The sequence below is a fragment of the Manihot esculenta genome, chromosome 3 (genome assembly GCF_001659605.2).
Source record: "Manihot esculenta cultivar AM560-2 chromosome 3, M.esculenta_v8, whole genome shotgun sequence".
NCBI classification, from domain to species: domain Eukaryota; kingdom Viridiplantae; phylum Streptophyta; class Magnoliopsida; order Malpighiales; family Euphorbiaceae; genus Manihot; species Manihot esculenta.
This window is the reverse complement of record NC_035163.2, coordinates 21,240,887-21,254,159: the sequence shown is the minus strand read 5'-3', so window position 1 is coordinate 21,254,159 and position 13,273 is coordinate 21,240,887. Positions and strand designations below refer to the sequence as shown.

Genomic DNA, 13,273 nt, shown 5'->3' with positions numbered 1-13,273 from the left:
TAAATCATATTAGCATCAACCAAGTATTTACTCTAATAATAATTGATGTTGCTTCAGTTTTTTTATTCAAATAATGGATTTACAAAATAATAAAAAATATTTGTTAGACAAAATCTCCAATACCTAAATTTGCAGAGAATTCAATGTGAATTTCGAAAAAGAAAATAAAAAAAAAGATAACTCATATGAATTTTGTCTCTTTAAATGGTTTATTAATAGTTTTATTTTGATAGGATTTGAATTCTGTTATTAAGTCTATTATAATAAGAAAATTTAGTTTCAATACCACTTTAGTTAGAAATGGGTCTTAAAGTTTAATATATTTTAATATTAAAATATATTAAATTTGAATTTTAATAATGTAAATTATATCAATTATTTAAATATTTTATAATTTTAAATAATATAATAAAATTTTAATTATAATAAAATATTATTTATATCATAATATTATTTTTATTTGATAATGATATATGTTATTTTTCTTACGGTCAATTATTTACGGCATTACACGTACCGATTAATTTTAAATATTATAGTAATTATTAAAATTAATTATCTAATTTTTTTTATTTTATAGGTTTATATTAAAAAATGATATAAACAATATTAATGATAATAAAATTCACAATTTTATATATATATATAAAAAAAAGTTAAAACACCAATCCCAAGATTGTTATTAATGTTTATTAAACGATTCTTTGATATTTTGAACATTTGTGAAGTGTTGGATACTATTAACATTTTGACTTTTTATTTATTAAGTATGAATAAATATTAAAACATTAATGTCTTACCACCATTATAAAAGAGAGTTTTCTTGCTCGTTGCTTCATTGAGATTTAAAAATAATAATAAAATTAAAATTAAAAAAATAAAATCTAAAATTTCTCAAATTTACTTGAATATACTTACCAACAGATTAAATTTCTCAAATTTACTCAAATATATTTATTAACATATTAAATCTATAAGTATGATTTTTAATTTTGAGTTTAGAGTGAAATTATAAATTTTTTAGTTGAGAGCTCCATGCTATAAATAAAATTTTTAGCTCTGAAATTTATTAATTACAGTAATTTTTTTTAAAAAAATATTATTCATTTTTTGAAGCGGTAGATATCAATTATTAAAAATTATTACAACAATTAATATTTTACAATATCATAAAATTATTATTCATTTTTTAAATTATAGTATTATATAAAATAATTATTATAATTTTATTTTATTATATTTTATTTTAAAAAAAATTTTAAAATATCTTTTTATATTTAATAAAATTTAATATATTTAAATTGAATATAATTGAAAAGTTAATAAAAATTATTAATATATATATATAAATAAAATAAATAAAAATTATGGAATTGAGAATTAATTATTTTTTAGAGGTGAGTAATTAAAATAAAATAATTATTTCATTACATAAGTATTTATTTAATAATATTTTGAAAGCATTAAGGTCAAGACTCGTTTTTAATTATTCCCCTTCTTTTGATCCTGTTAAGTTTGAATTTCAATGGAATTCAATTATTAGAAAGAAAAAGCTTTCTTATAAGTTAATATTATAGCCGTGATAGACGTAACTATCACTATCTCAGCATATACATTTTTTTCCGTGAAAAGAAAATTTTTGATCATATTTTTATATTGTCACTTATTTTTTGGATTTATATTAAGATTTAATTTTAATAATTATTTTTTAATTAAAATAATAATTTATGGAAAAGATTAATTTGAGAAAATTAGTATACTAATTCGTTTTTTCTCTTTCTTTTTCTTAATCCGATCAAAACTTCTTTTAAGGAAATATTGTAAAATAGAATACTGTTTTTAAGCAATTAATAAGAGAGATATTTGTTGTTGAAGGAATCTGAAATTCTAACATACAAATCAATCTAATAACACATGCTATTGATAATTTTAAAATAAAATTACGCTATTACACCACTAACTTAAATTATAATACAGATCTGTAACTCACATGCAATTAATTTTTTTTTTAAAATAAAAAATTAAAAATTAAAAAGATAGAATTTAAAATTTTAAATTTATTCAGATGAACTTTAATATCGAATTAAATTTATGAGCGTATATAATTAAAATTTTAAAAATATTATAATATATATTTTAAAATTAAAAAGAAATGGCTAAATTAATAAACACATAATGATTAAAGTAAAGATGAATTAATTAATCAATTTTTTAAAATAATAAAAATTTTATAATATATTTTTTAAATAGACTGAACAACTGATATATTTTTTCAAATTACAAAAATTAAATAATATATTTTTTTTAATTTATTAAATAATAGATTATATGGGCAGTCGTTTTCTAATTTGCTTGTTGATGAATTTGATATCGGAGAGAGGACATTTCAAAATTGTCCAATTGGGTTTTATGGGTTTACTTAAGAGCAAGAGAATTCAAATTAAAATTTATTTCAATTCACAATCAATAAAAACTACTAAACCTTTTTTTTTATGAACACAAGTAACCCTTTTAATTACTTTCTATTTCTGATCATTAGTGTGGTTCTTTTTAAAGGGAAAAAAATTAATCCAATTTGGGGATTTTTTTTTTAAAAAATACCAATTTAAGGAGATATATTTTTACATAAATTTAAGAATAAATTATAAAATACTTAAATATTATTTTTAATATAAATGTCAAAATTCAGCTAATTTTTATTTCTCATGAAATTTGTGGGTTTTTTTTTTCAATAATATATTTTCCATGATTAAATATGAATTCTCACTATAATTCTAATAAAATTGAATATATACCAAAATTCATGTGCATTATATAAATGTAAGGATAGAGTATAACCAGTTCAATGTGCTAATGCATAGAGTTTAATTTTCTTATTTTCAAAGTGAGGGTAGAATTATAAAAATTATAAAGTATAAGGTTAAATTCACAATTATGTTTTTTTATATTTTGAAATTAATTGCTGAAAATGAACAGTTTTACATCAATAATTAGATTGATTTATTTTGGAAACTATTAAAAGATGGATGAAAACAGAGGAATGGTGGAGAAGGCATATGACTCAACGCGATTATCCAAGGAGATTGATCTTCCACACGTACATTGGGACCCTACCCGAAAACTGCCATTTCTTTGTCCCTACTCTCTCGTCGTGGTTGACATCTGCAATTTATAAATGAGCTTCTATTTTTCAGTAGAATCGTCTTCCTCCTGTAGCTTGTGGTGGTAGCAAATCCTTCTCAAATCTCACAAATCACTGTTTCTAAACGTCATTGAAGCAAACAGACGACAAAAGAGAGATTTTGGAGCCGGTAAACACGGGGCTTTGTGTCTAAACAAAGAGATAATTACTGGGTTGGCTTTAGTTTTGGTTGGATTGGATTCGGATTGTTTTAGCTTTTGTTGACTGGTGAGCTTTGTGTTAAGGGATTGGATTTGATGATTGATTATATTCCAAATTCTACGTTGACTTGTAAGGATGCTGCAGGAATCGCCGGTACTGTCTCTTTCTGAAAATTATCTGTTTCTGTTCTTGCTTTCAATTGGAAGTGCGCATTTACCCTTTTCCTAATAATATAATAATAATAATTATTATCGGTATCATCTGTTCATTCTTGAGAACAAGAGAAACCATTATTTTACTTGTGTTTATGTTATGAGAAATGAACTCTCTCTCTCTCTCTCGTTTTTTACTTTGCTTCTGTTTGTTCAGAAGCTTTCTCATTCATGGGTTCTCTTGGAAATTGAGAGAGAAGATTAGCTGTTCCAAAAGAAATTATAAGAAAACCCATTTTCGCAGGAGAGAGATAGGATTGAGAGAGGGAGAGAAAGGTAGGAGAAAGAGGGTGTTTGTGAGAAATATATGCATTTTAGTCCAAAAAATTTTATTATCTTAAGTTTGTCCCCAAAGCATTTCAAATTCATTTTATAGAAATTGGTTTTAGTTATGAATCCATGTACTTCCAAAATTTTTACGAATCAAACACACGATATATGGAATTCAATTGTATCCACAAGATTTTGTGGAAGTCATTTAAACCAAACAATCCCTAATAAAAATTTGGTACAACTTGGTTATCATGTTCTGAAGTTTGTCTCCTGTACTCGAGCAAAGTACTTCTGTAATATTATGTTAGTTTGTCTAATTATTGTTTTTGTCAGAGAAAGTCACTTTTGGTGTTATTACTAAACAATAACATTATTTGAGCATGATTATTGTTCACAGCTTTCTGGACTAATCGTGTAAATATAGTATTCACGAGGACGAGTTACCTCTGTTTCACAAAAGTGCCGAATTCCACCACAGAATTTGGGAACCCATCTTATATGAGGCTGAGAAATGCATAGATGTTCATAAAAATGATTGTGGCTGTTGTCAACTGCTAGTTACCTAAATAGTTCAGGAAGCAAAAGCCACCTAACAAATTGAATTTAGGAGTGGAAAGAAAAATCCATTGCCTCAAAAATAGGATGCAAGAAGTTTTTGCATATACATATTGATGTCTTATTTAAAGTCATGCACACATTTGTTGCTAATTTGTATTCATTAATGCAGTGGTCCCATTTATTTTCTCATCCTTTCTATATAAAAGCAATAATCAGATCACTGTTGAAGTGTCACATTTCTGGTGTAGAGTGAATGTTGATTGCGATATAGGGAATTTATTTTCTGATGCTAATCCTTGTTTGTTATTGCAGGGAACATTTTTGCTTTTGGTCTGTTTGTGTCACCCATGTAAGTTTTTTTCCTGGGTTTCATATATTGTAAGACATTGTAACTAGAAAAAAATAGGTAATTATGTAATTGTCACCTCACCATGTTCACTCTCTTTCTCAAAACTTCCAGACCCACATTCAGGAGAATTATCAGAAACCGGTCAACGGAGCAATTCTCAGGGTTACCGTATATATATGCCCTCTTGAACTGTTTGATCTGCTTGTGGTATGGCACACCCCTCATATCCAATGATAATGTAATGGTTGCAACAGTCAATTCAATTGGTGCAGTTTTCCAATTGGCGTACATAATCCTCTTCATAGTATATGCTGAGAAAGCCATAAAGGTTATTTATCCCTTTGGACTAATTTCTAGCCTTATATATTGTCTCGGTGAATGGTCATTCATTTTTCATGTGCAATGTGCCTGCAGGTTAGGGTGTTTGGATTGCTGTTGGCAGTTTTTGGCCTATTTGCCATAATAGTTACAGGGAGCTTGCAAATTACTGATGGAAACATACGGTGGATCACTGTTGGGTTATTGAGTTGTATTTCTCTCATATCAATGTTTGCTTCCCCATTGTTTATAATTGTAAGTTAATCAAAATCATCGGTTTTGCTATATCCTTTCTTTTATGAACTATTTCCTTGCATTAATTTCCAATTGCTATTCATTTATCTGACTCTGTCTTCTCAGAATTTGGTGATCCGAACAAAGAGTGTTGAGTTTATGCCATTCTATCTCTCGCTCTCCACTTTCTTGATGAGCACTTCATTCTTGCTGTATGGAATCTTGAATTTTGATGCCTTTGTATATGTAAGCTTCCTTAAGCAAATTCTACTTGTAACCTTTTTCTCTCTTTTTGTCTATCTTTTTACCTGTTGATGTGCAGTTAAAGTGACCTATATGTAACTTGCTCGGGAAAATGCATTTTGAAATCTTTGTATTTTACCCAAATGTTCAATTGGAACTTTTACTTTAATCAATTAAATGCAGAAGTTCTACTTTAGCAGCAAATTGGCCCAATTTGGAGTCCTAATGTCAGTATAAGTATAAAAATAAATTGAGTACTGGGGTGAGTCTGAATTCTATTCATCTTATTCTGCTGTGGACTGGCTTTTACTACACAGTTGATCGTGACCAACCTTACAATTGAATATAGACCATGCAAATGTCTGATTTTCTTAGAGCTTGATTTGCCAAAACCAAATTAGTGGAAATCTGTTTTCAATCTTGAATTACTGATATACTCTCTGTCTCAAGACAAAGAAAAGTAGTTACAAGAACAAGTCCTTCATGGTAACCTTTCAACTCTTATTACTCGGCTTTGGGGGGGGAGAGAGAGAGAGAGAATGTTTTGACATGTTTTTCAAAGATAGCAATGGTTGAAGATGATGTTTGCAATGGTAATGAATTTTTTTTTTTTTTTTTTGAGAAGGGTAATGATTGTTAGACATGGCAGAGAAGGAGGTTCTTATTGTGAGGAGGGAGAGAGAGGGGGGGGGGGGGGGGGTGGAGAGAATATAGAAATGATGTGGTTGGTGACGGTCATTTGTGCTTTAGGATCATTAGATTTGGTAGAAATGGGATTCAAAGTGAGACAGAGTCTGAAGGTTGAAGAAGGTTAAGACATTATGTCCGATCAACCATCATACCATGTTGGTGCACCATTACCCATCGTAACCATTTGCTTCTAAAATAAACCTTAAATATAAAGAGATCAAATGAACTTTGGAATATAGTATAGGGCTTCTAAATATATTTGGCCTAAAAATCTTCTAGCTGCATATGCATGTTTGGATCCTTAGATGAACGCACTGTATTATCCCATCCTAAATTATTGTGTAGTGACCTGAATGAAATTTTTCCTGAGTTTGTGGTGCTAGTACCTAGTGGAGAGACATTGAGCAGAAGTTTTAAGGACTTGTTGACCTTATTCAATATGGCTAGATGAAATTCAACCTGTTTTAGAGTAGGGGTGGGGCACTTTATATGTTATATATGTATGCATTTTGTTGAATTTAGGATTATATTCTCTTTTATTATTATTATTTATTATTATTATCATTTGTGATGTTGGGTATGCTGGAGTTTTATGTTATTGGGAGATTCTCTTTTCAATTTGTACATTCATTGATTTGTTAATTGTTAGTTCATTTACATTCTCATTTGCCTGCAGGAATAGGCACCGAGGCACATTGAAAATCACCTTCTAGTTTTTTACCTCTGTTTCTTCACATATGTACAGAACCAATTCTGGTTCTTCATATCATATATATTTGTTTGTACTCTCTTAACTTCTGCATTCTATGTGTAGTCTGTTTTATATTATCCACATGCAAATATGATGTTCTTGTTTGAATTTCAGGTCCCAAATGGCATAGGAAGTATTTTGGGAATTACTCAACTGGCATTATACTTTTACTACAAAAAGAAATCTACAGAGGACTCCAGAGAACCCTTGATAGAGCCATATGCATAAGTAGTGAGGGTGGCAAAAGGAGGTAATGCAAAAGGGTTGTTGTAATAATTTTCTTCAGGTCTGGAATTACTGTGCCATATGCAAGTTGGAAATTTCATATGCTGATGGAATGTAGTGGCATGCTTCAAATCTTAATCTAAAGGATTGATTACTTGGCTTCATTCAAAGCACTTTGTCACCTTTCACTGCATAGTGAATGATTTTAAATTGATTCTTCCGTCTGAAATTCAGTGTATTTTATAAGCTTGAAACTGTTTGTAATTTTATTTGTCAGTGCTGTTGTTGTTGCATATGGGTTGTTAAGAAAATAGGAAATGGGGACAATGTAAAGAGTCTTGGCTAATTAGAGATGTTTTATATGATGTTGTGGATTGTATGAACTGAATCTTTTCTGGTCTGTGGATTTGCCATTTTGGTTTCTTGGTTTGATTTTGAAGGGAGGATGAAAGATTTCATGGAAATCCCAGGTATAACCTGCCTGTGCCTGTGTGCGAGGGAGAGAGAGCTTTTTTTTTTTTTTTTCTTATTCTCCAAAAAGGCATAATAGAAATATATATATATTATAAACCATAACCAGCTTCTCTCGTAATTATAAACTAATTTCATGTCTGAAATTTTTTTTGAAAAAAATTATAAGAAATATTTTATGGAAGTCAAAAATATTTTTTTATAATTAGTAGATTTTTTTTGTTGGTCGAAATACAATTGGTGGATAAAATCATAGACATCCACGACTTTGCATGAGAATTTTTATTTTAAAATTTTTTTTATGAAAATTAATTTTAAATAATGTTAGCAATTAGAAAATTACGGAAAAAAATATTGTCTTCATAATATTTACTTTTTTTTACATGGAGTTGTTAGACTTAAATATTGCAATAAAGTACTTCTTTCATTGTATCGCTAACAATTTGTAGCATCAATAAAATGCTAAAAGTAAAAAAAAAAAAATTATCGAAATTAAAATTCATCATTTTCTTTCAATAAAATTATTTTTTTACTTACTTTTTAATGTAAAAACAATTTTAAATAGTTTTAATGATTAAAAAAACACTTTTCTATGTATATATAATATATAATATGATTTATTATTTAATTACAAGTGTATATAATTTAACATTATTTGTTATTTTTTCAATTTTAAATATATTAAACTACCATTCTAATCCTTAATTATATGGTTGAATTACATGTTAATCATATAACATATTTTTAGATATTAATATATATGTATTTTTTTTTAATAAAAACCATACTGTAAAGAAATATATAGAAGATAATATAATTTTTTGCTAAAATAATACTTAATCTTATCACCATTATTATTTTGATGTTAAAAATCAAAATTATTAGTTCTTTTTTTTTAAAAAATGTCATTTTTTATATTTTAATATCTTTACCAAAATTTTTATATATAAATTTTTTTAATATATTTTATATTTTAAATTAAAATTAAATAATAAAAATAAGTGAAAATATTTTTTAAATATAAATTATTTTCTAAAAATAAACTAAGTCTAAGATTTTAAATTTTTTAATTTATAAATGAGTTTATTTTAAAAAAATTATAAATAAATATATATTTGACATTTTAATACGACCAATAGAATAAATTTCCAATAATGGTGTGGAGTAAACTTTTATTATTCAAATAGATCTGAGTTCAAAATCATATTCATATGATCCATATATATTTGGGGCGTATTTCAATTCATATGGGGCAGATTTAGTGTAAATACTTGTAATTATAAACTTAGAGAGTCTAATCAGACATATGGGCCAAAACTATATAAAGAGAAGTCTAAAATGAAGATCATAAAAGTTTTTTGTGAAGATTTAGTTTTGTCATGATGGGTTCGCTATGTTTTATTATTTAAACATTTGATTTATTTTGGTTTTGTTTGGATTTGTATTCTAGTCATATTTTATTTTTTAAGTTTTAAAATGTTGAATTATGTCTTGAGCTTATATTTTAATACTTATGAGTCTGATGTGCTATTTTAGAGTGTAATTTTTAATATTTATGAGTTTGATGTGTTATTTTAGAGTGTGATTGGACTTGGACCTTATGTGTGGTTTGGTCAGACCGTGTCTCCTTATTATATAAGGATAAAAAACACTTATAAGAGGCAGTTTTGAATCTAAATTTTTAGAATTCATTTTCATGCCTTTGGTGTGTATTGCTTTGAGTGAGAGTGATGATTTGCTTTCATCAATTACATCATGAATCTTTGCTAACTTATCAACTATTCGTTATACCGTTTGTTGGATCCTCATCTAAATCATTCGATCATCGGTGTTTCAATTTCTCTAAGTGTGGGGTCCCATAGGAGGTGAGTATATCAAATTTTTGGATTTCATATCTACTTATACGTGTAGGTCTGAGGCTTGTGCCATAAGGTTTCACGTCAGTTGATATTAGAGTTAAAGTGAGGTAAATTCTGATTTATCTTAGATTATAGGGTTTTTGAGTTTTCCTTTTCTTTCTTGTTGATTTGGTGAAGTTTGTGTGTCCATGACTGTATTTTCTTGATTATGAATCATTACCTAATCTCTTTTTGGAAGAAAAATTCGAAATCTATTTAAAAAAAATCGTTTTTGCCTTATTTATCTTGATGTGACGAAATTGTGATATGATTCATATTTTATCTATATTGCCTTACCTATCAATTGATAACTGTAATTTATGGAAATAAATTTTGAATTTGAATTGGATTGAATCCAGATTTAGAGACAAAATAAATTCTGCTTATTTTCTAAAGTGCACATTTAAGACAATTACAATTAAATTGATTTGATATCAAATTCTTCTTTTAAGACTAGAAAATTCGTCTATGATACTGAATTGAGTAAAATTTAATTTTTTTAAATTCTATTTATGGGGTTTTGATACTTACCTTTTTTGATAGATTTTAAATAGATCCATATTTAATTTGTTTTGAAGTCAATTAAATTCAAATTTTTATCCAGGTTCATTTTTATTTGAATTCTAATGCACTTCAAAGCAAATTAAATATGTATCTATTTAAATCTACCCAAAAAGGCATATATTAAAATCCTATAAATAAAATCAGAAAAAAATAAATTAAATTTCACTCAATTCAGCATCATGGACGAATTTTCTAGTCTTAAAAGAATAATTTGATATCAAATTAATTTAGATGCAATTGCCTTAAATGTGCATTTTAAGAAATGAGCAGAATTTCTTTTGTTTCCAAATCTGGATTCAACCCAATTCAAAATTCAAAATTGATTCCAATAAATTACAGCCATCAATTGAGTTAGGTAAGGCAATATAAATGAAATATGAATCATATCACAATTTCGGCCAAATTAAGATAAATAAGGTAAAGATGATTTTTTTTTTAATGGATTTCGAATTTTTCTTTCAAAAGATATTATATAATGATTCATAATAAAAAAAGTGCAGCCATGAACACACAAACTTCACCAAATCAAAAGGAAAACTCAAAAATCATAGAATCTAAGATAAATTAGAATTTACCTCACCTTGACTCTCTGATATCAACTGACATGGAACCCTATAGCGTAAGTCTCAAACCCACATGCACAAATACATATAGAATTCAAAATTTTGATATACTCACCTCCTATGGCACCTCACACTTAGAGAAACCGAAACACCAATCATTGAAAGATTTAGATGAGAATCCGACAAACGAATAGTTGATAAGTTAGCCAAAATTCTTGGTGCAATTGATGAAAGCGAATCCTTATTCTCACTCAAAACAATACACACCAAAAGCATGAAAACGAATTCTGAAAATTTAGATTCAAAGTTGCCTCTTACAAGTGTTTCTTATGCTTATATATTAAGGAGAAAACAAATAAAACCCTAAACACTCTTCTTAGGGTTATTCTAAAATAACATATAAGCTCGTAAGTATTAAATATAAGTTCAAGACACGGCCCAATATTTTAACACTTAAAAGATAAAATATGGCAAAAATATAAATCAAAATAAAGCAAATATTTAAATAATAAAACATAGCAAGTCCATCGTGACAAAATTGAATTTTCATAAAAGTCTTTCTTAATCTTCACTTTAGACTTTTCTTTATGTAGTTTTGGTTCATAGATTTGATTAGACTCTCTAAATTTATAATTGCAAGTGTTGCACTAAATATGTCCCATATAAGTTGAAACACGCTCCAAATATATATGAATCATATAAATATAATTTTAAATTTTTTTAAATCTATTTGAATGATATAAGTTTATTTTATACCATTATTAAAAATTTATCCTATTAGATCCGTATCACAATTTAATTTTCCCTTACATGTATCTCCTTTTGGAAATATCAGCACCGATACTATACATAACATTGGAAGAAATTATTAAACACACCTACTGAAAATAGTTTATATTTAAAAAAAAAATTTAATAAAATAATTTATTTTTTATTATTTAATTTTAATTTAAAAAATAAAATATATTAATAAATTTATGTACATAAATCTTAGAAAAAATTTTAAAGTTTAAAAAAAGAGAAAGTTATTTTCTTTAAAATAATTTAATTTTTAATTTGATTAAGAAAATATTTTTTATTAACTAAATTTTATATTTTTCAAACATCAAAAATTATAAAAAATATTTTATTAAAAAATATTTTTCATGAAACAAATAAAATTTTATTTTCAATCAATTTATTATAGCGTGAATATAATGAAATTCATATGAATCATATTATTATTAATATTTAAAATCTATTCATTTTATATACAATAATTGCATAAAATAATTTCTCCAAAATATATTGTTTAGCATAAACACGTGCTTCAACCAAAAATAAAAGTATAAACACGTGATGGCTTTTGATCATATGCAAATCTAATTAGGCAAGTGTCTGACCTCCTGAAACATTGCATGCTAACTAGATTTGTCAACTTCCTAATTTTTTTTTCTCTAAATTTCTTTTTTTTTTTAATTTCAAAAAAATATATTAGAAATATTTAAAATGTAAAATTTGTGCTAAAATGTCTTACTTTATTTTTGTACAAAAAGGGTCATTGATATCCACATTGAAAATTGGAAAAATATTGTTGAGCTCAAACCCCAGATTACTTCAACTTACCTATACTTTGAACAACAATAACCCAAACGCAAATTACAGCAAATCCCTGAGAGTAGTTTTCAAAACGGCGGCCCGTTTTTCCTACAAGAATACAAACCCAAAAAAAAAAAAACAAAAAACAAAAAGAAAGTTTAGTTTAGGTCCAACTTAACCTAAAACATCAAGTATAAAAGTATATTTTTAATAAGTTTTAAATCATATAATTATATTAAATTAATTTTTAATTTAAATAGAATTAGATTTTATTAGAAATTTAATTTAATTTAATTTAGTTTATTATTTGAACTTTTAATTTTTATTTAGTTAAGACTAAAAAAAAATAATTTCACTTACATGGTGTAAATTTTCCTTGTGCGCTGATGCGAGGGAGTGATGAAGAAGTCTTCCTCTTTCATCGTAGAGAATAAGTCCACTAAACCTCGGCAACTCACATTTCTCCCCCATAAGTATTGGTCTCTGCCACACTGGTGACACCGAGTTATGGCTTTGAGACCCCAAGTCAAAACTCACCGACGACTCACAATCTTCAAACCCAAGAAGTGGCTGTGGCTGTGGCTGTGGCGGTAGCGGTGACGTCTCTCCCAAGTTCCCAACTCTCTTCTCTTCCCACTTGTTTGCTTTGCTCCACCTAAAAGCCTCCATCAGCATCCTCCTTATTCTGACCCAGTTATTATAACGAAGCTGGTAGGTATCAGAAGCTGCTGGGTCTTGGTTCGCCATTTGCTTTCTGTGGGCCTTCCTTTTCAGCATGGTTGCAGTGCAAAGGCCGATGAGAGCAAAGGCAGTGCATGCAAATAGGAGGAGTGCTTGTTGAGTCGTTAGGTTCCATTTGTCTTCTAAATTCAACATTGCTTCCATGGCTGCAAGTTTCTATGTTGAGTGTGAAAGTGGAATCGGCTATATATATAAAATATATATGCATGGCATGGGTTCTCGTGGGAGCCACCGCCGGTGGCTGGAGTTGAGGTTAAGAGGG

At 27.3% G+C, this 13,273-nt stretch overlaps 2 protein-coding genes across 2 annotated transcripts; one reads left to right on the top strand and one right to left on the bottom strand.

Moving 5' to 3' along the window:
- The first annotated feature begins 3,043 nt into the window (after window positions 1-3,043).
- LOC110612227 (bidirectional sugar transporter SWEET2) lies at window positions 3,044-7,628 on the top strand. Its single transcript, XM_021752946.2, has 6 exons — window positions 3,044-3,496; window positions 4,699-4,735; window positions 4,847-5,063; window positions 5,150-5,308; window positions 5,414-5,533; window positions 7,086-7,628. The coding sequence occupies exons 1-6, from the start codon at window positions 3,439-3,441 to the stop codon at window positions 7,197-7,199; spliced, it is 705 nt and encodes a 234-aa protein (XP_021608638.1). The 5' UTR covers window positions 3,044-3,438; the 3' UTR covers window positions 7,200-7,628.
- A 4,258-nt stretch (window positions 7,629-11,886) lies between these two features.
- On the bottom strand, window positions 11,887-13,236 carry LOC110610789. The gene is made up of 2 exons (XM_021750864.2): window positions 12,631-13,236; window positions 11,887-12,378 (listed from the first exon to the last, which is right to left on the bottom strand). The coding sequence occupies exons 1-2, from the start codon at window positions 13,153-13,155 to the stop codon at window positions 12,331-12,333; spliced, it is 573 nt and encodes a 190-aa protein (XP_021606556.1). The 5' UTR covers window positions 13,156-13,236; the 3' UTR covers window positions 11,887-12,330.
- Between the last annotated feature and the right edge of the window lie 37 nt (window positions 13,237-13,273).